The 27,451-nt window shown below is 38.3% G+C and overlaps 1 protein-coding gene across 7 annotated transcripts in view; it reads left to right on the plus strand.

The window, feature by feature from the left end:
- LOC307174904 (uncharacterized protein) overlaps window positions 1-27,451 on the plus strand; it is a 636,196-nt gene that overhangs the window by 71,953 nt on the left and 536,792 nt on the right. For 6 of the 7 annotated variants that reach the window (XR_013824198.1, XM_079899421.1, XM_079899418.1 and 3 more), the window contains exons 1-2: window positions 8,068-8,214; window positions 8,347-8,591. Coding sequence is in view for 5 of the 7 variants with exons in the window: in XM_079899418.1 (XP_079755544.1) it covers window positions 8,373-8,591 (219 nt within the window). In the remaining 2 variants the exon portion in view is untranslated. Of the gene's footprint in view, window positions 1-8,067; window positions 8,215-8,346; window positions 8,592-27,451 lie in introns of those variants that run through there. The other variant, XM_079899417.1, reaches the window with a different exon arrangement.

Genomic DNA, 27,451 nt, shown 5'->3' on the forward strand with positions numbered 1-27,451 from the left:
AAAAGACCTTTAACAGGCATTAGAGAAATGCAAATTAAAACCACAGTGTGATATCACTACACACATATCAGAATGGCTAAACTAAAAAACAGTGCCAACATCAAACGCTGGTCAGGATGCAAAGAAACTGAATGACTCATACATTGCTGTTAGATATGTAAAACAGCTCATCCACTCTGCAAAACCTTTTGGCAGTTTCTTAAAAAAAAAAAAAATTATACGACTACTATATGACCCTTCAGTTGTACTCTTGGTCATTTATTTTAGGGAAATGAGTATTTACATTTACACAAAAACATGTGCATGAATTTTTGTAGCAGCTTTATTCATAGCAGCTCCAAATTGGAAACAACGCAGGTATTCTTCAATGAGTAACTGATTAAACATACAAACTTTGCTACCATACCATGGTGTGCCTCTAAGCAATAAAAAGGAATTTTAGTTTATTTTAATTTTTTTTTAGCGGTACGCGGGCCTCTCACTGTTGTGGCCTCTCCCGTTGCGGAGCACAGGCTCCGGACGCGCAGGCTTAGCGGCCATGGCTCACGGGCCCAGCCGCTGCGCGGCACGTGGGATCTTCCCGGACCGGGGCACGAACCTGTGTCCCCTGCATCGGCAGGTGGACTCTCAACCACTGCGCCACCAGGGAAGCCCCCAGGAATTAATTTTTAATACATAGTTCAACCTGGATGAATCAGAAGAATTATACTAAGTGAAAAAATCCTATTGAAGTTATATACTGTATGATTCCTTTGAAGTTACATTTAAAAAATGACAAAATTATAGAAATGGAGGACAGATTAGAGGCTGCCTTGAAAGGCAAAAGTGAAGATAGAAGGGAAGTCGGTATAGCTTTAAAAGAGCAAAATGAAGAATACTTTTTAAAAAAATTTATTTATTTATTTGGCTGCGTTGGGCCTTTGTTGCTGCACGTGGGCTTTTCTCTGGTTGCGGCCAGTGGCGGCTACTCTTTGTTGCGGTGCGTGGACTTCTCATTGCGGTGGCTTCTCGTTGCGGAGCACGGGCTCTAGGCGTGCAGGCTTCAGTAGTTGTGGCACGTGGGCTCACTAGTTGTGGCTCGTGGGCTCTAGTGCACAGGCTCAGTAGTTGTGGTGCACGGGCGTAGTTGCTCCACGGCATGTGGGATCTTACCAGACCAGGGCTCGAACCCGTGTCCCCTGCATTGGCAGGTGGATTCTTAACCACTGTGCCACCAGGGAAGCCCTTGAAAAATACTTTATGTGGTGGAAATATTTTGTATCTTGACTGTATCAATGTCACCATCCTGGTTTAATATTGTAGTTTTTCAAGATCGTACCATATGGGGAAACTGAAAAAAGGGTATATGGATCTCTCTGTATTTCTCTTACAACTGCATGTGAATCTTTGCTTATCTCAAATTTAAAAGTTTAATAAGGTATAATGGAGGATGTTTTGAGCAATAAATTTGAAAATTTAGATGAAATTTTCCGAGGAAAACATGTCCAATTCATTAAAATTTAAATATCAAATTTAAAGTATCTTACATCTTCCAAAGAAACAGAATTTTAATAGAAATAGTTTCTAGAAATTAATCCTTCAGTCTATTTGTCTTCCAGGATGAATTTTTTCAAATTTTAAGCAAGAAATATTCTCCAATCTTATACAAACTCCAATTATAAGAAAGGAGGGAACACTTCCTCTGTTTATTTTCTAGTGCTGCCATAACAAATGGCCACAGATTTGATGGCTTAAAACAAATCAAATCATTCTTTCAGAGCCATGGAGCCCACAAGTATGAAATCAAGGTGTTAGCAGGGCCACCTTCTCTGAGGGCTGTATGGGAGAATCCCACCTTGCTTCGTCCAGCTTTTGGCCCCAGGGGTTCCTTGATTTGTAGCAGCGTAACTCCAGTCTCTGCCTCCATCTTCACATGGTCTTCTCTCCTGTTTTCTTGGACAGACAACTCTCCCTTAATTTAGGGCTCGCATTAAACCCAGGATGGTTTCACGTCAACATCCTTAATTACACTGGCAAAGACCTTTTTTTTCCAAATAAGGTCACATTTACAGGTTCCAGGCATGAGGACATGGAAATATCTGTTGGGGGCCATTATTCAACCTACTACATGTCCCAACATATTGTATGAGGCCAGAAGTACCTTAATACCAATATTTGACAAGGATATTACAAGAAACCTATAGGCCAATTTCTCTTAAATATAATTAAAATTTTTCTAAAGAAAATATTAGCAAATCAAATCAGTATGAATTAAAAGAAATATCACATGAAATTCTGTTCCTTTAAGGAATATAATATTAGCTTATATTTAAAAAAATTAATCATAACATTTGCTATAATAAAAAGAGCATATAACCATTACAACATTTATTTATTATAAAACCTCTTAGTAATCTAGGAATAGAAAGGAAATTCTTTGGTATAATAAAAAAAGAATTTCATTGAAAACTTTGAAAGCTTTTTCTTTGCTATCATAACTTTTATCAGCAATACAGTATAGTTCCTTGCTATTGTCATAAGGCAGGAAACAAACAGTAAAAGTCATGAAAAGGAAGAAATAAAATTGTCATTATTTCCAGACGACATGAATGTGAATGAACAAAATTCAAAAGAATCTACACTTAGGACGTAGGACTAAGTGAATTCGCAAGGTAACTGAATAAAATGTCAATATAAGAAATCAATTTTATTTAAATTTGCTGGTAATCAACAAAAAGAAAATTAAATTTAGGAAATAGTGCCAGTTAAAAATAGCATTTAAAAATCAAATACCTAAAAAAAATTTATTTCATTTTTGAAGATTATATGTTTGGTCCTGCAATTTCTGACAAAGAATGTTATCCAAAATGTTGATATGTGAAGAAAACATCCAAATCAAGTTTTTTAAAAGGCAGTCAACTAAATAGAGAAAAGAGGCAAACGATTTAAAGACATTTCACAAAGCGATCTATCCAAATGGCTGATGAACTTAAAAAATGGTGTACAACCTCATTAGTTATCACAGAAATATAAATTAAAACCGCAATGGCATAATGCCTAAAATGAAATGACTAACACCAAATAATAGTGAGGATTTAGAGCACCAGTAAGCATCAAAAGAAGCATAACTGTGGTGTGTAACTTTGTATAAACACTTCTTGACAATATTTACAGATCCCACGATTCAGCATTTCCACTCTGAAAGGTTATGAATAACCATATAATGCAGACATATGTTTATCAAAATATATGTACAGTGACATTCGCAGTGGCGTTATTTATAGTAAAAAAAATTGGAAATTGTAGAATAGATAATTTATGACATGTTCTTACATAGAATACTACAACAAGAAGAATCTAAAAACTTAAATTTGAGCAAAAGAGTCTTGGTGTAAAATGTTACAAACTGTAAGATCTCATTTACATAACCATCAAAAACTGATCAAGATGTTATTAAGAGTTACCATGGGAGAGGGATGGTGACTGGGAGGGCCAGGGATACTTCTGAGGGATAGATGCTTTTCCATCTGAGGTCTAGTTACATCCATTAAATAATTTCTGTCCATTATATGCATCATGCTTCGTTAAATGTTCACAAAATAAACACTAGAGATAATGCCAGCTATAGTTATCTAAAAACTTTGCTTTGATCTTCACATTTGAGAAAAATACACATTCGGATAAAAAAGAGCATTTTATACAAGTGGGGGGGAATTATAGACTTTCGAAAAAGTTATGTTGGAATTATTGGCTATCTCTTTGGAAGAGCATAATTTTGTTGTTCTGAACCTTAAATCATCCATTAAAATAAATTACAGATGCCTTAAAAAGATAAAAAGGAAAAGTTAACCATATAAGAATGAGAAAAAATATGAACAAACATTGCTATAATTTTGAGGTGAGGGAAGAATTTCTGAGCATAAAAGAAAAACAGGATAATTAAAGTGAATATACAAATTTAACTATATCTAATATAAATATTTTGAGTGAGTAATGAATTATCCTATATAAAATGAAAAATTGAATAATAAATAATTTATAGATTAGGCATAAGATTAACAACCTTGATATTAAAAGAGTTCTTCCAAGTCAATTAGAAATTAATAAATAGATACAAGGATATTTAGAGGAGAATCTCTCAAAGGAAAAACTAAAAATATTAATATTATAATAAACAAAGGAGAAAATGTTCACTTTTTGCAGTCAGATAAATTCAGATTAATACATGTGCTTCCAATAAACTATCAGATGCAAAACAGAGTAGAGACTGAGAGAGAGACAGAGAGAGGGAAAAGGAAGGAGGAGGAGAAAGAAGAAAAATGAAAATAACATGTCGAGTATTGTCCTGGGGTAGGAGGAAAAAAATCCCACATATGTTGGGTAGAATGTTTTATCCTTCCTTTTGTTTTAACCTTTTTAATGTAAAAACAAACATTTAGAAAAGCATACAAATGTCTAATTTAGTGGAATATTATAAAACAAACACCCTTGTAAGCACAATACAAGCCTAGCCATTGAACTCTGCCAGTCATTCCAGAAATTCTTTCTTTTGACCTCTTTTGACTTGTAAGAATCTTTTCATTGGCAGGACCCCCTCCCCCCACCCCCCCACCCCGACACACACCCCTACACCCCGTCCCTTTCCTTTCTTTATAGTTTACTAGTTAAAAATCTTGGCCTTTTAACCTGTAGGTTCCTACAGTCTTGATATTGCTGATTGCATCCTCAGTCAGGATTGCATCCTCAGTTGGTAGGACTAAAGGAAGGATAAAAACTTTGGATATCTGTCTTTTGTGATTTTAGTGACTCAGTGCCTAGACAAAGCCACAGTCCAGTAATCCTTTGGGAGGATGCCACATGGTGATGTTCAACTTTTATAACTGTTTTTTCATTTATTAGTTAGAATTATTTTTATAAAATAACACTTTCCTTTATCTACTACTATTTGATTATCCAATGGTATAATTCATAAAGAAAAGGCAGGAAAAATGTTTGATACTTTCTTGCATTTTCTTCTTTTACATAATGGATTTATTTCCAGTCATTTTCCTAGGGGGGCTTATTAGCTTTTGTTTTAATATTTTTATGAATTTACTGATTTAAACACATTTGGTGGGTTTTGATAAATCAAAATTATTAGCTGTTTGGGAGCTCAAATTGTCCAATTTCTGACCAGTCAAAGGCTCTTCTAACTAGATCTTGACATGACCATAGCAGTTATTGAGAGTTTCCTTGTTTCCTGTTATGTGAAAATTTACATTTCCTGCCTCAGACATGGAGTCAGCTCTTTCTTTAAGATGCCCTGGGTTTTTTAATAGTACTTGGTATTTCAAAATCATAATCCAGACACTAGGGTTCCTCATTACTTTTGGGTTGTTAATTATTATTTCTAGTCCTCTTCTGTTGTTAGAACAAATAAATTATACGTGCTAAAAATACAGACACACCCCCCCCCATAAATTCATATCGATACTCCAAATTCACATTCAGGATTAGAGAGATTTTAATGTAACTTCTTTTGTATTGTGTCTGTATCTCATGAGAATTCTGGTTCTTAAGGATACAATGGATGATAGAACATTTCATAATTACACATTTACCTTCTGTCCACTTACACACACATATCCATCTCAGAATAACATTGCTCATTTACCACCAACAATACACCAAAAGGAGTTAACATTTGTTTGCATATACTCTCCCAATTCTCCCCCATTTTCGTACTTGTATAATACCTACATTGCCTGAGCATGTAGCCATGACAACCTGTACTCTCTTTTTAATCCCAATTTATTCTTAGTTCTATAAGTAACTATGTTTAATGATCATCACTAGTTCTTATAAAAACTTTTAAAGTTGCTTTGTTTGCCTAAGCTCATTGTCTAACAGATTCTTCAGGAAGTGCTCACGGGAACAATATTACCAAAGTTTTATATGTTAATTAATAACAGTTGTTTTGTATGTGGTTTTTAGACTTGAAAGTCACATTTGCTGGATATAAAGCACTTGCTTCAAATTTTCTCTCCTTTAGTGTATAAATATTTCTGTTTTTTCATGTTGTTCATATGCCACTTTAGAAACATAAGATGATAATAAAATTTTCTTTCCCTTATAAATATCTTGTTTTTTTTTCTCCCTTGGTGAGAAATGATGTTTTTTTATTTCCTTTTTCTATTTCCTTTTTCTAATACCACCAGCTATATTCTAGTAAAACTTCTGGGTACGTTACTAGAAATTTTACTAGAAATTTTACTAGAATATAGCTGGTGGTATTCATCCCAGGTTGGTATTATCAACATGGGGTGGGCTCTTTAATATATATTGTAGTTTCAGGAAATTTTTTGTGAATTACAAGTTTTAATATTTGTTTTATTCCCTTGATTTGGTCTTATTCTTCAAGCATTCCTATTATTCATAAGATGGATATAGTATATTATTTGTAACTTTCAAAATTTTTGTTTTCTCTTTCTGCTTATTAAAAATTTCACCCTTTTCCACCTTCTTTTAAGGCATTGTCTATTTATTCACTCCTGTGTTCTTTCTAATTCAGTCTCCATTCAAGAATTTTCATTTATTTATAATTATTTTCTGACTTCTGTCATCTCACTTGAGGTTTTAAAATTATGATATATGTTGTTCTGTCACGTCTTGTAAGCTTTCTTAATGTCTTTTAGCTCACTTTTAAGGTGTGAATTTTGATGTTTTCTGTGACATGTCTTTTTAGTGTTCTTTAATTTTACATAGGAATGTTATTATTATTCTCCTCTTTCTGTTGTTAACTTAGTGTGGAATTTGACCTCAGTACTTTTCTATTGCTCATCTTTTGTAAAATGAATTATCCTTAACTTGTGGAAGGAGGCGTACTTCAGAAGAGCTTTTCTCATTTTTCGGAGCTCCTCTTCTGTTCTTTTCATGAAGATGTAACCGACCGTCTTGGGTCAGGAGGACCCCCAACTAGGTCCTTCCCTTGCCCCGCGCAGCTCGCGCCAGTTGAAGGAGGCCAGGTTCGGCAAAGCTGAGGAAAAAGTTTATGCCTTGATCAAGGAATTGGGAAGGGAGAGATCATGCTTTAAAGACCTCCCCAGAGGAGAGAAGAGGGAAACTTTTTATTATTTGCGGTACGCGAGCCTCTCACTGCTGTGGCCTCTCCCATTGCGGAGCGCAGGCTCCGGACGCGCAGGCTCAGCGGCCATGGCTCACGGGCCCAGCAGCTCCGTGGCATGTGGGATCTTCGTAGACTGGGGCACGAACCCCTGTCCCCTGCATTGGTAGGCGGACTCTCAACCACTGCACCACCAGGGAAACCCAGAAGAGGGAAACTTTAAAGGGGTAAGTGTAAGGTCGGATCTTAACAAACAGCACCGCGAAACAGAGGAAAGCTTCAAGTGAGCTTTATTAGGGAGCGCTCCCGGGCGAGGTTCACTGGTCCGAGAGAAAGGGGCCAGAGAAGTCGCACCCGGGCGAGGGTTGGGCAAGATTTTATAGGGGAAGAAGGGAAAGGGGTGTGGTGAATCTGGGAGGGTGCAGGGTATTCCTTATTTGGTGGTCTTTTCGGGTATCCTGGGGGACCGTTAGTCCCGCCCCTCGAAAGGCGGGAAGGCCGGGCTGGGTTCAAAGTCCCCAGGTCAGTTCCTGGAACTGGGTGGTCCGGAATGTCTCCAGGGCAGTTTCTGGAACTGGGTGGTCCGGAGAATTTCGGTCTGATGCAACCTGTGAATCTGATTGTGTTCCCCTGACTCGGGCCAGTTGGCCTTACAGTAAGAGGTGGGTACGCCATCAGAATTCAGGGAAAGGGATAGCAATTTCCTAGAAACAGCCAGAGAATGTGCAGTTCTTTGGGCTCCCTTGCACGCGGCGCTAATTGTGCCTAGCAAAGTCCAAATTTCCGCTTTGGGCGGAGATCCTAACATGGTAAAGAGGCAAAGGCAACTTTCGGACGCTCCGAGTCTCGTCTGCGCAGGTGCTGCCCTTGCGTCTCATCTGCGCAGGTGCTGCCCTTGCGTCTCATCTGCGCAGGTGCTGCCCTTGCGTCTCATCTGCGCAGGTGCTGCCCTTGCGTCTCATCTGCGCAGGCGCTGGCTAGAACCGGTTCAGGGCAGTTGAATGTTGCCTTCTCGGGCCGGTCTGGGGCCGCAGGTTTTGTGGTTTTGTTTCTGTGGCGTCTGCCTTAGTTTCTGTTAAGCCAGCATGCTGTGGGCATGGACTAACGATTGTGGTGCGGAAAAACGAAAGAAAGTAGGTCCGCCTCAGTACAGGTGTGGGTGTCTTCTTGGGAACAAAGACTTCAGAATCATGGTGGACTGCTTTATAGCATTTCCAGACTCTTACTTGGCTCATTTTTACCTGCACCTTCTCTTTCCTTTTCAGTACTATCTCTGGCCTGACGGGTTTTAATGCCACAACTAACCGCGTCTTCTGAGTGTGGATCCCTAAAGTGCCCTCCAAGGAAGGAGCCCCAGGAGGTCAGTCCTTGGGACCGTCTGGGAACAGACTGGAAACAACCGTCCAGCCTCTCCCGTCTCCATTCTCCTTGTGCTCAGCTTGAATTAGAAGCGCCGGTACCAGCCCCCAGTTTCAGATGCTGTTCTCCAATTGGTCGGCCATGTGATCCGGTAAGAATTAATGGGCTATGTTGAGAATCTATTATCCTCGCGTCTGTCAGCTCCTTCGCGGCTCCCTTTTGTTCACTTCACACGGACCCTGATGCCATGTACGCCTTGTAGCGACTGGCAGTTTGTCTTCTGCTTATAATTTGAGAGTTTTGGTTATAAGGTGTAACGTAGTTTTATTGTAAATGCTGTTCCCACGTCTTCGGTTTTTGCTGTCTATTTACTGTTTGCTTTAATAAGTGTATTTGGGGATATTCAGGATCTATGCCACCACTTCATCTTCCCAGGATACTCATGGGTGGAATTCTTAATTAATCAATTAATATTTTTACGAATTAAAGTAATTCAATAGATAATGCTTCCCAGCTTGGCCACATGCACAAAAGCCTTGGATACCTATTAGTAACCAAGGAATTTGACTTCTCAGAATTCATTCAAAGAACATAATTATGTAAGACTACAGTGATATCTGGGCAAGAGTTTCCACTGGAGTGGGTTTATAATTGCAAAAACTAAGCACAGTGTACAGTTACAATAACAGTTGAACGGTTCAAAAATAAATGAATAAAATGCTGTCTACTCATTAAGAATCTGATACAGAAACATGTTCAGAAATAAAGGTAAGTGAGAAATAAAATAAAAAATAGGCTCTGCAGTACAATACTCACAGCTTATAAATCTATATATAGACATATCTCTTTATATACGTCTATCTGAAGATAAATGTTACAGTGATTGGTTAGTATGGTGAACTTCAATAATCTATTTACACTATTAGCTTATATTTTTTAAAATGTGAATTGAGGATCCTGATCATTCAATAATCTGACCTGCATTTGGTTGTTAAATAGTCATCTAGAAGGAGTAGTTGCCAAGATGCATTAACATTGAAGTTGTAAATAAATTTCAGAAAGTCTTCTGGCATATATTACAAAAAGGATTTTCCTCTCTACTGACCTCTGCAACTTAGTTTATTTTGCAATTACTATAGAGTTACAGGTTTGCAATTTCTGATTTTGATTTGGGGTATGGAATTTGCCATTACTCAGCAAAGTCTGTGACTTTCCATTAGATTTTTGGAGGTGGAAATACTGAAGGGAATAAGATCCTCTAGTCCATAGGTAAACTGAAAGGAAATAAGAAAACAAAGTCTCTAATTTTTTTCTGTCATGTTTCATTGGTTTTTAATGAACTGTTTAATTTTATTGAGTAGCAAAGACAAGCCAGATGTTTAATGGTCCAATAAAGTAATTAATTGGTACTTCTCATTTAACAATGTTTTGCCTATCAGCCTCCCTGGCACAATTTCAAATACATTGGATAGTTTAATTGCACTGACCATGCCCAGTTAACTCTTTATCAACAACTAATGACAATGAAATATTTTTATTTATCACTTTTCTTTTACTTTATGTAATTATATATGATCATAGGAAGTTGGAAATTGAAACTTTATCAATTTCCCCCTTCCTATAACAGTTATTATTATTTGATTAATCATTATATCTTGTTCATTCTGCCACAGATTCTTTGCTCTTTTATCTATCTCTTTTGCCATTGTTGTAGCTCGGATACATGTTGTCTATATTTTGGGATCTTAAACTTGTTTTTCCTTGTTTTAATACATTTTCATGAGAATGTTCTTAATAATCCAGATCTTATATCACTGTAGATTCAAAATGTTTGATGGACCATGCATCATAACAGGGGTTGCACACCAAAAATGCCTTTGTGGGCCAGGCGGGTCAGTAGGTAACATGAACAAAAGGAGTGTCTAGACAATAGGTCCTAGAGTGCTGGGTGGCCAGTTAATTTAAAAACATCCTTCTGAACCGACGGAATGCATCTGCAGGTCAAAAAGCTACAAGTTTTTGCCCTCTGGGAAAATTGAAGTCCAAATCCAGATGCAGGCATACAGAGCACCTCATAACCTGTCCCACACTCATCTTCCCATTTGTCACTATTCTCAAGTATCGACAGTCACTGTTTCCAAATAGGCACCAACCCTCGTGCCTCCATGCCCCTGCCCCCAGTACAGACATACACTTTAGGATCACACCTGGTCATTTTTCAGTATTCAAATCATTTTTTTTTTTTCTTTTCTGAAGAATTCCCTGGCATCTTAGTATCCTCTGCAGCTGATTAATTATACTTTGAGCTGTCTCCTATTGTCCTTTGTTGATAACTCAGTTTGAATATATTATCCTTGCATTGTGATTATTTACTGATGTGAGCTTCTTAAGTTATGCTCCAAGCTTTTTGGGGAAAGGACTGTGGGCTCTTCCCCTGTTAATGCTCTATCCTTGTATCTAGTACATGCTTAATGAATACATCTGACTAAATTTATTCAGCCTTTTAATTTGTTTATAAGACAATCAATAACATTAATATTTTGTTTATTTTGTGTGTGTGTGTATTCTAAAACCTGGACTCCAGTGTGCATTTCAGAAAAATACTCACAGTGGTCCCCTATCTAATGTATGATTCTTAAGTTTGCTTGTAGCATTTGACTATTGAAAATCATCTCCAGACAGTAGGTTCATTTAGTAATAGAAGGACAGATTACGTGGATTGTAAACAGGTCAAAATAAAAACTTCTGGTTTAGTGGGAACATTTTATAAACTGCACCACAGTCGGTGGAAATCTTGGTCCCATCCATTTACTGTAATATTTTGGAAAGATGATTTTCTTTTTTCTTTTTCTTTTTCAGTCTATTCAAAGGAATTGACCATACACACTTTATCAAGTTGCTGTCAACATATAATTAGGTACTTGATACAAAGTGTTAGCACAGTGCCTGGCACATTGCAAGTATTGACCTTCTTCACAAGCCAAGAAAACGGCTTCCTCTTCCCTCCATCCCTCTGCTTGGGCAGCTGAATAGTAGCTCCTCTAACAATATTACACTGCAGTCATATCCTGATGAACACTTTCCTAGACATAATCTTTACTACATAATATCCTTGGGATCTAAGCCAGCTGTGGATATTTTTAAAAGTTTTAGAGAATGTCCAACTCTTCCTTCACCTACAAACCATCCGTCAGTTAGACCTAGTTTCAATTCAAGTGCTCTGTTCCACTTGAAATTCGAAATGTGTTCTTAATCATCTCAGGAATAAGAATCCCAGTCAGGACACCGAAATAGTTTTCACAGAAAAGGTCAGCATTTCTGCTGCACGGGAGAAAACAGGTATGCCTCTATCGCACCCTGAGCTGTCGTTACTTGTCACACAAGACGGGCACATTGGGTTTAGGACCTAAAGCAAGATGATGTGTTGACTTTTTGGACATCTTGAGTTTGAGTTGTTCACTGAACATCTTCAAATGCAGGAGTAGTCAGGGGAAGGCTTTTCACTAACACCCCTTGGAAAATAATATGAGGGAGAGAAACAGAGGATAGTTACTTATATAGAGGTGACATTTCTCATTGACCCAAACAGAGTTCCTCAGTCTTCACTGGTCTGAATTTTTCTGCTTTGGAGATTCATGAGGAACATTTGGATAATAAATATCAGTTTTACAAAACAAAACAAAAAACAGCTGCCAGCTGGTTTTAGGCTGAGGGAGGCAACCAGGTGCTGAGCACAGGTAACCAGAGCCCCAAATTCCAAGAGTGTCATGAATTCCAGTATTTCACTGTCTTGAGATTAGAGTATCTGACCACGCTATGTGTTTAAGCACACCTGAAATCCATCACTACATACAGAAAAGTATATCATGCATCTAAGAGCACCTTACGTATCATGAATATTTTTGCCACTAATTTTTGTTTCCATTTCCAAGCCAGAAATTCTTCAGCAATATGTCTCTGTATTCGTGAATAACAGAAAGAAAGCTAGCACATTCCTGTGACTCATGTTCCGAATCTGGCCTCAGTTCCCATCCTCCTCTTACCATACAGTGCCTAGCACTCTTGGTGTGACTTTTCAGTCCTGTTTTTGACTCCTGTGTCCAGTATATGATATTTCAGTCCGCTCTGACCCCAATTTAATATATCCAAAAAATGAAGCTCTGTTGTCACATACGAATATGAGATAGACAAATGTATTTGTTGTCAAATATATATCTTGGTTTCAATTTATTGACTTGCTAAGAGCAACTACCATGAGGAACAATTCAAATCTCCTAAGCATTCACATAAACAATCTTAGAAAATTTCTATTCTAATGCATTTCCTTTGTGGTAGCTTAATGGACTTCTTTGGTTTGCCTGTACAACTCTGGGAGGACTCGTCAGCTTTGTAGAAGAATAAACCTTTACTCAATTGTGGTTTATCTGTCATTCTTAATCACTTACCTTCTCTGACTGTTGCTTCTGGTTAGAATTAAGCTGTCACTTCACCACTTGATATTTGTATTTCCTATATTTTTGAATTTAGCATATTTTTCTGGAATCAAAATCAGCCACGTAAGCATTAAACTTCTCTGCTTGGGGAAACTCTGATCTTAGTATAAGGAACTCTTTTCTTTCGAGCATTTGGAGACCACACGTTTAGAGCCATTGGTAAGGTCTGTGTCAGTGCCCTTTGCAAATCAAATCAAATGTAATTTTTAGTCAAATTAGAGAATTAATTAGGCAGATGAGATTGCAATTTTTCCTTAGTATTCTGTCGAGAGCGTGAGTGGATGGCTGCCATTTGTCTTGCAATCTGTCTCTTAACCGTATAGTACCACAGATTTCTAATCAACCTTCAATTCAGTTATTCAATTTTGGAACTGATAATGGTTCTCAAAGATAGCCAGTCCCTCATTTTAGAATGAAGATGCTGAGAACTGATATTACTCAGAAGGCGAGTTGTAAAGCTGGCAACAGAAATCATATCTCCTGAACCCTCAGTTCAGGTTTAGGTTCTGGGAAGTTACTAATAAGTTAGAAAACCATCAGATTGTACTAATGCAGAGCACATTAAACATATATAACACAGAAAGATTTATAGCTACGATTAAAAGCAAAGTGTAGCATTGTTTTATTTGCTTAAGCTGTTATACAAAAGGAAAAATGAATGTTTTTATGTTTATATATGTACATCTGTTTGTGCATATGTGCCCAAATATTATCTAAAGAATGAGATGACTTAGAAGAGTGGTTTGAGGATTTCCACTATTAAAATTTAATGAGGAACATTTTCAAATACAGATGCCCAGAAATTTTTCTAGAGATTTTGATTTAGTAATATAGGGTAGAGCCCAATAATATTCATTTCCCCAAACCCCTGTCTGAATTCTGGTGCAGTTAATCATGGATCATACTGTTTTAAAAATTTTATTTATTTTATTTGTTTTATTTTTGGCTGTGTTGGGTCTTCATTGCTGCGCACAGGCTTTCTCTAGTTGCAGTGAGCAGGGGCTACTTTTCGTTGCAGTGCGCAGGCTTCTCGTTGCGGTGGCTTCTCTTGTTGTGGAGCACAGGCTCTAGGTGCGCAGGCTTCAGTAGTTGTGGCTTGTGGGCTCTAGAGCACAGGCTCAGTACTTGTGGCGCACGGGCTTAGTTGCTCCGCAGCATGGGGGATCTTCCCAGATCAGGGCTCGAACCCGTGTCCCCTGCGTTGGCAGGTGGATTCTTAACCACTGTGTCACCAGGGAAACCCCTTGGATCATACTTTAAATTACACTGATTTATAAGGTTGCTTCTCATTGTTATTGTGGACCAGTCTATGACTGTAAGTAATAGATTCACATTGCCAGCCAATAAGCCTTATCCTTAGATACCATTGGCCGTTGGCCATCCACGGAAAAAAACAAAAACACTGATGTGTATTTAGACCCTTAAGAATTCAGTAATGCTGCATTTGAGATTCAACTTGAAGAGATCTAGGAAGTCAGATTATCAGCTGAATCAGAAGGCGTCTTTGGGATCGTACCCTGATTTAATCCTGTTTCTGGGGCTTTAAACTTGAGGGGAGGGAAGGATGGAGGGGGACTTGGACTTCAGAAACTTAATAACACATTTGCTCTTTTTTTTTTTAAATAAATAAATTTATTTATTTATTTATTGGCTGTGTTGGGTCTTCGTTGCTGTGCGTGGGCTTTCTCTAGTTGGGGTGAGCGGGGGCTGCTCTTCGTTGCCGTGCGGGGACTTCTCATTGTTGTGGCTTCTCTTGTTGCAGAGCACGGGCTTTAGGCGCACAGGCTTCAGTAGTTGTGGCACGTGGGCTCAGTAGTTGTGGCTTGCGGGCTTTAGAGCACAGGCTCAGTAGTTCTGGCGCATGGGCTTAGTTGCTCCATGGCATGTGGTATCTTCCTGGGCTAGGGCTCGAACTCGTGTCCCCTGCGTTGGCAGGCAGATTCCTAACCACTGCACCACCAGGGAAAACTTGCTCTCTTTTTATAGTTTAAAAATGTACAAGCTTTCAGGTTTTACAGAAACCCTCCAAATTTTAGTTCTGGCCTTAACTTATTTAGTTTGGGTAGGGATTAGAGGAGGGGGTTGTATAAGGAGCTAAACCTGAGTCTGGTCTGTGTTTAAGGATTGGTGAGAATGAAAACTTAGAGTCATTCCAAGGTTGATTTTACCTCTGTTTATTCTCAAAATAGTTAGGAACTAGGATGATGGGTGTTAAAAGGTATAAGACAGGGAATGTGGCTCCCCATTGACTCCCCCACGAAGTTAGTATTCTTGTGGAGTTTGCCCAAACTTTGATGGTCTTAGTATTTTACAGAGAGGATACCCTTTGGGTACAGGGAGCTTAGATTGAGGGTGTGCGGTATTTTAAACTGCTGCAATATCTGTATCCACAAACTATTTATACAATACTAAAAAAATAAATAATTCTATTACTAAGCAAGCCCTGTCCTTCAAATATAAGATCAAGGTTCCAGTCTTTGAAATGGAAGCTGGACCAACACTGGGACAATCTCTTTTTTTCACCACTTGTGCTGTAAGATCTGGGAGTTTTCACTGTATATTAGGAATCCTGAATTGTGGAACACTCCTCCACCCAATTATAACACACAATTTTTCTTGTGTAGGTATTAATTCTTCCTGCTACCACAGATGATTTGTTTCTGAAACCTTACAGTGGGTGTGCCATGTCTGTGTTTGTGGAGGGAAACACAGTGTGGATGTTATAGAAGTACTGAAGGAGGGGACTCCAGTGGGACACAGGCTGCCAGGGCACTGAGCTAAAAACAACCAGGAAGAGAAAAATGAATGAATATACAAAAAAAATGAATAAAAATGAATGCTAATTACATAAGACAGGTTCATCAAGCCTGTTCCATCCATAGGAAACAAAAGGCACAAGGATTAAGACTTTTAAAGACATTACAGGTCCAAATGCAAGATTTGTGTGGAGGTGAAAAGACTAGGTGAGTTCTCATGTGTCTACAAGTAATGCTTCGAAATGAGCTGCACATGGTTATAACTTAGAAGTGAAATATGTAGCCTTGCTTTCTAAGTAGAGTTACTACTGTTATCAGTGGCATTGGCACTGTTTTGAAGTCTAAGGAAGAAGTGTATGCTCTTGTAGATGCTTGCTCAGCCGTGCCGTAGAGTTATAGATGGGAGACAAGAAAGAACAAAGGAGAGTCTGGAGTTTAAACCTGATGGGTTCATGTGGAACCTCTGGTGAGGCCACAAGGACTAGCTTACCATTCTGGCTAAGTGACATGAAGGAAGAAAAAAAAAGCAAACCTTTAATTCCCAGACTCTGGGTTATTTGAGGTTTATTATATTAACACATCCTCTGTAAGAGATTTCAACCATCGTGTACTGGTCCCTCATTCTAAAAGTGGAGAGTAGTATTTGTCATCCATATGAATTTATCTTGAAAACTCAACAGATCGCTGCCTCTTTCCTTTGCAAGTATCAAAGCATGAGGTTACACATAGACACACACTGTGGGAAAAAACAGTTGAGGGGTTCCAGACTTTAGACATAAGTACTTAAATCTTAAAGTACAAGAAGATTTCCTGAGATGCTGTTCGTACTGTTGATTGCTGTTTTATTCCCAATAATTGTTGAACTCTGTATATTTTGCATATATTTGTCATATTTGTGTATTTGTCATTGTAGGGGTGGAATAATGTTCCCTTCTTCCCTTGTAGACTCTTTGGCTAGTCTAATAATTCAATTGATATAAGACAAATTAACAGGAGAAAAACAAACAAAATTAGAAACATGCAGAAGCCCCATGGAGATATGAAGACTCAAAGGGCAGCCAGGTAATTGAAGCTTATGTTACATCCTGAGCTGAGGAAAAGATTAGGGAGGAAGGCCATTCACAGGAAGGGAGAGAAGATGTTTGGCAAACAAAGGTTATGCTGTTATGCAGATGAATTTATTAGTTAAAAAGGAATCTCTGGTATAGCTGTCTTACTGCTACGGGCCCCCCTTCCTGTGTCAATTTAGGCAGTTGAGAGGGAGGTAAAGAGCTTTTCCTGAATCTGCTGGGTTTTGATTGCCTTTAGCTCAAATAATCCTCATGCCAAAGTGGCATATTTTAGGGTGACAATTTTTGCTCCCCTGCATCATGTATGTGGCATGTGTGACTTTGTTTATAGTGTCTATACAGAAGTGTAACATATTTAGGTTAGATTTCACTTGATTTACATACTGATCCTAGCCATTATAAATTCTCCCTTTGTTTGTTTTGGGCATTTGGTTTAGTTATTAAAGAGCAGAAAATGCTGATGCAGCTACTTTCCAGCCCCTGACTTAATCTTAATTTGAGCAATTGACTTGATTTTTTTAAGCCTCTGGTTTTCAAACTATAAAATTGTGATAACAGTTGTATCCACTTCATGGATTATTGTGAAAATTAAATGAGATAGTTTATATAAAGCACCTAGCACATATTAAATGCTCATTAAATGGAAGATATTAAATATTATTAAATATTAAATATTAAATAATAGATTAAATATTATTTGAATTATCCATCACCCTGGACTATCTAGATTACATCTCCATATTATCAAAATAAAAATAAAAAATAATAATAATGACAACAAATGCATATATTGTTTATTATGTTCTAGACACTGTTATAAGAATCATGTTTACATATTAACTCATTTAATCATCATAGCAGTCCTCTGAGGTAGGAGTCTTACTGCTGGCATTTACAGATGACAGTGGAATCAGGAACCCCAAGCCATGGCATCTTTCTTTGAGAGCTTTTCTCCAGGCTTCTGCTTTGGCACTGTTGATTAAATGGTACTCTTTGTGGTCTTCAGTTATTTTCAGTTTTTGGAGTTGAGACAAAGAAACATGACAGGAAATTTTTTTCTTACAATAATAAAAAAAAATTTAGATTAAAATAATTTTAAAATATTTTTTTTAATTTTGAGAAAAATGTATTATTTGATTTTTCTTTCCCAAAGTTAGTAAGGATAGGGTTTAGAAACCAAATACCAATTTTCCTATTTGGGCCTTAATTTTTTTTTTTTTTTGTGGTACGCGGGCCTCTCCCTGCCGTGGCCTCTCCCGTCGCGGACCACAGGCTCCGAACGCGCTGGCTCAGCGGCCATGGCTCCCGGGCCTAGCCGCTCCACGGCATGTGGGATCCTCCCGGAACAGGGCACGAACCCGTGTCCCCTGCATCGGCAGGCGGACTCTCAACCACTGCGCCACCAGGGAAGCCCATGGGCCTTAGTTTTGATATATTTTGCAAGCCAGATTCAGTGCACTGATTAAATCAGTCTTGGTTTTGCTGCAGCAGCAAAGTGATGTCAAAACACACCTGCTTGACCTCAGTTCTACTGAAGCTCTTCTGTTATGCTCTGAAGACAAGGCTCGGACTTACAGTAATTCACCTCCATTTGTTTCCCTCTTGGGACAAGCCAGCTCCCTGAGCTCTTCTTCCTTTTCCTGGGCTCCAGGGAGGTACAGTCATTGATACCTTCCATTCATTGAGAGGGTATAGTTTGGAGTGAATATTGGTTATTATTTGAGCTGCTCCCTGGATTGGATTGCAAGTTTTTATTCATACCTTTTTAAAATAGTTTGCTGGAATCATGTGACTTAGATATTCTGCTTCTAATGATAGATTTCATGTCTTCAAAAATCTCCAGAGTGGTTACAGTGAAACTTGCAAAAACTTCAGGTTTTGCAGCATAATCTTTAGGAGTACATAGTTTTAATGTTTAATTGTGTGACACAAATGCAGTTTTAAAAGTAAGCCATATTTATCTCACCATATGGTGTGTGATGCCTCGGTCTCCTCCAGCTAGTTACTACTGCCTATAAAAGACCATGAAGCAAGACGTTTATGCCTGGGTGTCATCCGTATTTGATTGGGTTTTCATTTCATTTTAAAATGCCACCTGAGGACTTCCCTGGTGGTCCAGTGGGTAAGACTCCATGTTCCCAGTGCAGGGGGCCTGAGTTCGATACCTGGTTGGGGAATTAGATCCCACATGCACACCGCAACTGAGAGTCCACATGCCACAACTAAGACCCAGTGCAACCAAAATAAATAAATAAAATGCCATCTGAATCTCCTTAATTCCCCTTCATTAAAATGTGTCTATTTAAAATGCAGGGCAGAAATAGTCTTTATTGTTGAGTGTTGATTGGGATCTTATTCACTCACTGTTCATTTCAAGGAATAAATTACCAACAGATTAGGTCAAATAAGAAGAGACCCCACCTAAGTGACATAAAAGACAGCAAAGCAATGAGTTTGATTAATACCCACTGAGAGTCTGATCAACACACGAGGAGAGAGAAGCCAGGGATGGTTCTACACAGCACAAACGGACTAGGTGTGAAGTAGAGACAAGGTGTTCCCTTCTTTGGAACTACACCTCTGACGAGTACACCTCCTCCAAAAAAATTTCCTTGATTCCTTCACCCCCACTTTTTCTTTTTTTTATAAGCTTAGGTTGAAAATAACTCCTCCTTCTGCAAATATCCAGAGCCCAAAGATAATAGTCATAATAACAGTAACCATTTGTGTGCTTACTACGCACAGATCAATTATCTTATTCAACCAAATTTAAAATTTTATTCTTTTAAAAATTACTTCAAGTCTCATACCATGTGTCTGGCATATAGCTAACACTTAATAAATGATTGTTGAAAGAAAAAATAAATAGTGAGCCTCCATTCCATGGGGTCTTACTACTTCCAATTTAATCTGATTTCTGTTTCCAACACACAAGTTGGTTTTCTCCATTTATTTCTCCCCACATTTTGTCCTCTTCCATGATATTCTGGATTTATCATCTCTTTTCAGTTCCTGTGTCTCATTCCTAAAATGTGTGGAGCTTCGAGGCTAAATGGTGACTTCTACAGAGATCACCCAAATCCCTGTCTCTCTATTCCAGTTGAAATGACCAAACTCAGGAATGTAGCTGACCAGAATCTGGACAGTGCTCTCTCTACAACTTAGTTTGCTTATCTCATGAGTGTCTTCATTGAGCTACCAGCATGAGAAGAAGATCTAGGCCTAGAGGAGCCAGAGTTGGAGGACAGGAGGTCAAGATGTCTGAACACAGGGCGCATTACCCATGTATGTCTAACTGAAACTCCAGCAGAGCTTCCAAGCACAGGAGAGAGGCAGGGGTAAACCTTCCTGGGAAGAAGAAAATTCAGGAGTAATTTTGGTGTTAGATTTAAGTTTGATCACCTGTAAAATTGCTAAGTGCTGATGTCCTCAGGAAAACATTTTTAGGTTATGCTTCTTAGGTAATAAAATGAGGAGGAGATGTCCCAGAGTTGTAAAAGGGCTCAAAGTGATATGATGCCTATGATCATCAACAATAGAAGGGTGGGAAAGATGCCAGCACAAGAGAGAGTGAGGCTAGGGGTCTTTAATTACACTTGGTAGATTAAAAAAGATCATCATTTGCAACAGAAAAGGAAGCTCCCTTTAATTTCAGAGTAAAAGTAACAAGGTTAACATAATAGATTGTGTTGTGCCTAGTCTCGTATCAGCTAACATGTTTTCTCAAGAGTACACCCAAAATGTACAAAAGCTAGCATTGCAAAATGCAGAGTTTTTATAGCCTACACATCACTGCCTGGAAGAAATAGAAATTAATAACAAACCATAACATCAAAATCACACAACTTGGACATTTGTAAAGAACAGCATACAATATCTTAAATAAATGTTTGGCCAAAGGATAAATCAGATCCCAAAATATAAAAAACTACAAGATTCAAGAATAAGAACCATGTGCATAACAAATGCCTGCATTCTCACAGAAGCTTTTATTGGGCACAGATTCACAGCCTTGGGTATTTTACTGGCAAGCAAAAATAATGAAAATAAATTAAGTATTCAGTGTAAATAGTTGATAGAAGGCTTCCCTGGTGGCGCAGTGGTTGAGAGCCTGCCTGCTGATACAGGGGACACGGGTTCGTGCCCCGGTCCAGGAAGTTCCCACATGCCGCGGAGCGGCTGGGCCCGTGAGCCATGGCCGCTGAGCCTGTGCGTCCAGAGCCTGTCCTCAGCAACGGGAGAGGCCACAGCAGTGATGAGGCCCGCGTACTGCAAAAAAAAAAAAAAAAAAAAAAAAAAAAAGTTGGTAGAAGAATAAGAGAACACAAACAGAACAGGCACATTGATAAATACAGAGAAAAAAATAAAGGATTTGTAAAGAGAAAATGGTAAAAATTAAATAAAAGTATCCAGACTTATGAAGACAGATAAGAACATATCTAATTTTGAACTCGCTTCATCAAGAAAAAAGATGGAAAGAAATTGACAACTTTATAATATATGAAAATCTAACAATGTATATGAAAGGCAAAAAGATAATTCTATATATAAATTTATATTAAAAAAGAAATGAATTATTTTTTAGAAAAGTAGCACTTTAGGAAAAATAATAGTCATAACTCAAGAAAGAATTGAGGAGCAGGTAAGACTAATAACCCCAGGAGCTCTGTCTTGTCTATTTAACTGCCCACTTAGTGTCTCAAAGACATCTCAAACCAAACTTGGCCATATGGAAGGGCTGAGTTTTCTCCTAGTCAATCTGGTCCACCCACAGGTTTCCCCTACTCAGGAAATGACACATCTCCCATTATCTCAGGCTAAAAACCTTGAACTCATCATTATCAATTTTTTCCCTCATACTCAGCAAATCCTGTTGTCCTTGCCTTTGACTGCATCCAGAATCCAGACTCTATCCACCATCTCTATCCTACAGCCCTGGCAGTCTTTCATCTGGATTACTGTAATGAACTCCTTCCTGGGCTTAGAGCTTTGACCCTTGATTTAGTAAAAACTTGAATCAGATTACTGCTTACAAACCTTCTATGCTGCCCATTTTGCTCAGGGTAAAGGTCAAAACGTTTATCATCCCCTCTAGCCCTGATCTGCCTCCCAGTTTCCTCTCTGACTCCCCTCTCCTCCCACTTGCCCCGTTCCGCACACACCCATGCTTCCCACTAGCTGCCCCACTGCCTGTGGGCGTTGATATGGGTAAAACATTTTGCAGGCTAATTTGAAAATATGTATCAAAACCTTTAAAAATGCACATACCCTTTAGTGCAGCAGTTTTTTTCTGAATTGATGACATAACCACAAGTGTGCACAAATTTGCAAGAACAGTCATTATAATGCAATTTTAATATTAAAAATAGAAAACATCTTAAATATCTGGTAAAAGTAATGAGTGAATACTTTAATAAATTATAGTATATGCATTGAAAGGCACAATTAAAACTTATTTTATAATATAGGAGATTTTTACTATATATTTTTGTGACTGTTAAGATACAATATATACACTATAACCTTAATTTTAAAGACACATTTGTATTATATATATGTATTTTATATATATATATATATATATATAATCATCTGACAGAAATACTGCATAGATTTTCACCAACGTATTAAAGATATATGGCTCTTAATTATTGGATTAAGCATGAATTTAAACATTTTATATTCTTTTCAATATTTCTCCCACATTTAAAAGGAAATTACTGATTTTTAATCAGAAGATTATAATAAGATTAAAAAGAATTGAGGAGACTTTACATGAGAAGCTCTTTCGAAGTCTGCTGATATGTTCCTACCATTATTGACAATGGTAACCATTTATTGAGTGCTTATTATTTGTGACAACCACTCCCATAGAAGCTTCAGAGTTTTTTAAAGTGAACAGAGTTCTATTGTTTTGTTTCTTTAGCAGATGAGAATACTGAGGAAAAAGATAGCCCAGTGCATTATACTGATTTTCACCCTGGTACACAGCAGTTCTGACTTCACATGCTTGTGTGTCTATGTGTATGTATATCTTGACTTCACAAATAAATTGTGAACACTTTCAAAGGAGAATCGGTGTCATATGAGAACATCAAACAGCAAGCATTTTCAAGCATTTTTTGATATCAAAGCTCTCTTACTTTATAAGATGGTATCTTTTCCCCCTTCCTATCAGTCTTCTTTCATCTGTATGTATAAGTCATAATAGCTGTTTTGAAATCCACAATCCTGATTGTCTAGTACCTTCCTACTCAGTATGATGTTGGGATACCAGCAGCACTGGCCTCACTTGGGAGCTTGTTGAAATTCAGCATCTTCCTCCCTCCTCCTAGACCTGTGGAGTCTGAATCTGCATTTGGCTAAGGACCCAGTGATCTAGAGGCACATTCATGTTTGAGAAGCTCTGGTTTAAAAACTGTCTTAAAACCACAAGTGAAGAAAAACCTTTCCTTTTCTCTTGGTTTTACTTGTAAACTGATTCTGACTCATTGTCCTTGGGAGCACGAGAATTATTTTATTTTGTGATGCAGACGATCGCATTTAGATCTCTTCTGTGCAGTTTTGCTCTGTGGTGTCTCCTCCAGAGCATCTGGCTTAAAGTAATCTGAGGTGTAACAAATGAACTGTGCTTCTCAGTGCTAGGGAGACATGACTGATATTTTCGGTTTGCTGCTTTGCACATCTGTGAGTTCACCTTGATTTTTGGCTCCTTTTTTAGCTCCCACTACTTGTGTGGGCTTTGGTAGCGGGGAGGTGCACAGAGAGAGGGCCTCTGCTCCCTGCACTCTGGAGGTGGCGCGATGATACCAGCGCCTACACGACAGTGGTTGGCAGAGAAGCAAGGTATGCCTTAGAGGCTGCCAGTCATCCTCCCTCTTACATTATACCTGGCAGACTTGGAACAACTTCTTGTCTGAGGAAAGGACCAGGTTCTCACAGTGGGGGGATTCCCAGTGCCACCTTCCTGCATTTTCTCTGGACCTTGGACTGTAAGTGCCCAACCCCTCAGAAAAATTACCTGCTACAAAACAATTCACATAGTAACTTTACATAGTAACGTAAAATTTACAATGTGGTTCAGATGCTGATCTCATTTACACAGTCATATGAGGTAGGTATTATTGTTCTGTTTGCTAGATAGACCAGTTACGTCTCAGACAGTTTAGTTACTGCACTAGGTGTCACTTTAGTGAAGGATGGAATCCCATGTCCCATATCTAGGTCTCTGTCTGAGGCCCTGGCCCCAGGACTGGGAAGTTAAAGATAGCAAAAGTTGGTTAGGCACCTAAGGAATATCAGGCTCTGCTGCTTTTTGGTCACATCAGATCCCTCTCCATATCTATGCCCTCCTTTTCTCCTTTGTATAAAACTACACAGTCCTTAGGACCTATCCTAGCATCAGGCAGCTCATCTTCAGTCATGTATGGTTCCTTAATCAGCTGTTGTCCCTTAAGCTGGAGTTTCATCACCCTATAAAAGAGACATCCCTCTCGAAGAATGGAAGCATCTCCTCTGTCCCGCTCCTCAAACCTTATTGTGTCCCCGTTTCACTAACTTTGTAATTGCAAAACTCACCCATACTACCCTTCAATCCCTGTCTTCTCCTTCAGATTTGCTGTATTTTGTTGTCGTTTCATATCTTCAATTCAGCAATTCTTTCTTGGGTTTCCTAATATGCTAGGCCATACAACATGGTGTGATACCTTATATTTATCCAGAAGCCACTGCCCCAGGGGCAGTGGGTGCTACCAACTTGCCCTCTCACATCTTATAGGAAGCACTCAGATGGCTCCACCTCACACACCTGCAGCTCAATCAAAATCACATTTGTGCATCTATTTTCAAATCCTGGGTTTGTCTTTCTCTCTGTCTGATATCTTGTCTTGGTAGTATGTTTATTACCAAGAGTAGCATCTGGCCTCTGATTTCCCTATTGCTTCATCTTCTCTCTGCTCAGAGCTTGAAATCCAGGTTTGTGTCTTGGATCCCAACACTGGCTAACAGTGATGGCTGCCTACTGGTGAAGCATCCTCCTCTGTGTACCTGCCTCCTGCCTTGTGCTATACTCTCCCTCTGGGACACCTCAATCACTTTGTCTGGGTCCCTGATACCAAGGCTTACCTGTATTATGATTTATGGATGATGAGCATTTTGGATATTGTGTTCACATTGAAGGTACCCACCCTTCTTTCTTCTCCACCCAACTCCCTTATCCCGACCACTTCATGTTCTCTCCATAGCAAGAGAGTCTAATTCTAGTTCTTACTCTCTCATTGCCTGTAGTTATCCATGCCCTGACTGACTAGCCTGCTTCATAAAACAGAAGATAAGGAGAGAGAGAAACAAGTGTGAAAATATTTTAACAAACTGCAAACTTCACACTTTTTCCCTTCTGTTCAGTTTTGTGTCATGATGAATAGTAAGTTTTGATGAAAACTGAGTTACACTAACACGTCGTTGTCTGTCCTGCCCTTTTCAATCCTTGGCTGAAGATGGATGCCTGGGAAACAACTTATGTCTGGTGGGTCTTTTCCCATTTCCTTTTTCATATTCTCTCACCATTTCTGTGACACAGTGACCTGAGTGGGCATAATGGGAGGCATTCCTGTTACTCTGAGAATGAGAAAGATTGAGATTTATTGATTTTTTTTGCACTGTCACTGACTCTACAAAAATAGCCTATTCAATGTGATCAATTTTTTATCTCAAAGACGATAGCATGCATTAGGAAGCTGTCCTTTTTCTTCCTCTCCTCTTCCTTTTATTCTTTTCTTCCTCCTCCTTCCTGTTTTTTCTCTCTCTCAATAATGTAGTTGATAGGGATAAAACTTGTAAGTGTAATATACCAGAAATTTCAAACTGACTCTCAAACACGGGAGGGTATTGTACAAACCCATGATCATCTTTTCAATATACATAAAACCTGAGTCTTCTATGATTTTTCTAAATAGGTTAGCTTTGGAGAAATCAGTAGAGAAATAATTTGTTTGGAGTATTAGTTATTATCCTTGATTTCATGGTACTCATCATATGGGTATCTCAGGTTCTTCAGTTGAGTGGATGCTCTATCTTGTCAGTCCTGCTCTCAGCTATTCACTACAATAGCAGCAGCAGCAGCCTATACACTCAGCATTGACCAAAAGGTCATCCCTTAGCTCCTTCAGGGCTTCTTGCAAGATCATCATGCTTCTCTAAGTTAGCAGGCATTCTGTGTCCGAGTCAAAAATGTATGAAACCCTGTCTAGGAATCCAGATTCCTCTATAAAATCCCTGACTTGAGTATGGTATTCAAATGCATCATTTAAGTTCAGTTGGAATGGGAAACTGTGGTCTGTGATATGCTTGCTACCTTTGAGATCTTCCCAGGGTTTGAGATCCAGGACTCTAAATACAACTACTTCATATCTTCTTTTAGTTTAATTTTTGGTCTTCTGTGATATCACTGTGTTTTCAGTTATAGCAAGAAAGGTAAGTGTTATATCATCCACTCATAATATCCCACAGCTTCAAATCTTAAGTGAAGAGATGAACAAGATAAGACAGACGTATTCTTGAAAACCTGCTGTGGATTATAAGGCATCTTTGCAGTTATAACAAGGTTTTGCATAGCGACTTGAGTGTGGAGAATGATAACCCTCTGTTTTAGAGGATGTGGTGGTGGTACCTTACAGAATAAGAGAGCATATACCCATGATTTTACTAAATGAGATAGAAAACTGCCATTCTTTGTCTGTTTTATAAGATGTTATTTTTGCATGTACAATGTGTAACTTACGTATTTTTATTCCTTGTTTCCCATGCAAGGATTTGAGAACTTATTGTGGTAAATGAAAATCTTTTTAGAGTTGCTTTCATTCTGGATGACCATGGGCAAGTAACCTAGCCCTTTTTAGGCTCAGTATATTTTTAAAGTAGGGACCTAGAGCTATTTTCTTTGTAATGTTTTGTGAGAACTTACTTTGATTATGAGAGATTGTAGTAAAACCCAAAAAATGTTATGCAGCTCTCTTTCTCTTTCTCCTTCTCTCTCCCCTTCATTCACTCTCTAGTTTCTATTATTATTATTCATTTTGAGAGGAGATTATCTTCTGACAAGCATATAGTATCTGGTATAATGCTCAGTGCCTGATACATTATATAGATTGAGCATATATATTTGAATATATGCTGAATGAAGATTTGGCATCTAGATCAAGGGTGAGATGTTATATATTGATTTTAAATATAGTAACAGTATTTACTGAGCATCCACTATTTATTTGACGTGCATCTGGATACTTTATATTTTTTATTATTCTTGCTAACAAATATTTTTTATTATTCTTGCTATCATACAAGGTTAGGATTACATCCTGCACTTATCAATGGTGGAATTTGAGCCTAGTTTGAAAACTTATATATAGTCAGTAAATGTCAAAACCAGAATTTGAATTTGAGGACTAGCTCAGCACTACCCCAACTCCTGTTTCCCCACTACTCCATTCTGACTATCTTAGGAAGGTAATATTGGAAAGCATAGGTGTTATGACCACTTGGAGAATGTTTTCAGAATCTTCTTTAATCATCTGATTAATTTTGGCAGTAAACTTACTTCAGTGCATCTGGCAATAAAATTACTTTGATCAACCAAAATCCAATTGCCACGATATTTTTACTACTTTAGACTATGTTTAACATATGCTATTTAAA

The sequence above is a fragment of the Stenella coeruleoalba genome (genome assembly GCF_951394435.1).
Source record: "Stenella coeruleoalba genome assembly, chromosome: 16".
NCBI lineage: Eukaryota > Metazoa > Chordata > Mammalia > Artiodactyla > Delphinidae > Stenella > Stenella coeruleoalba.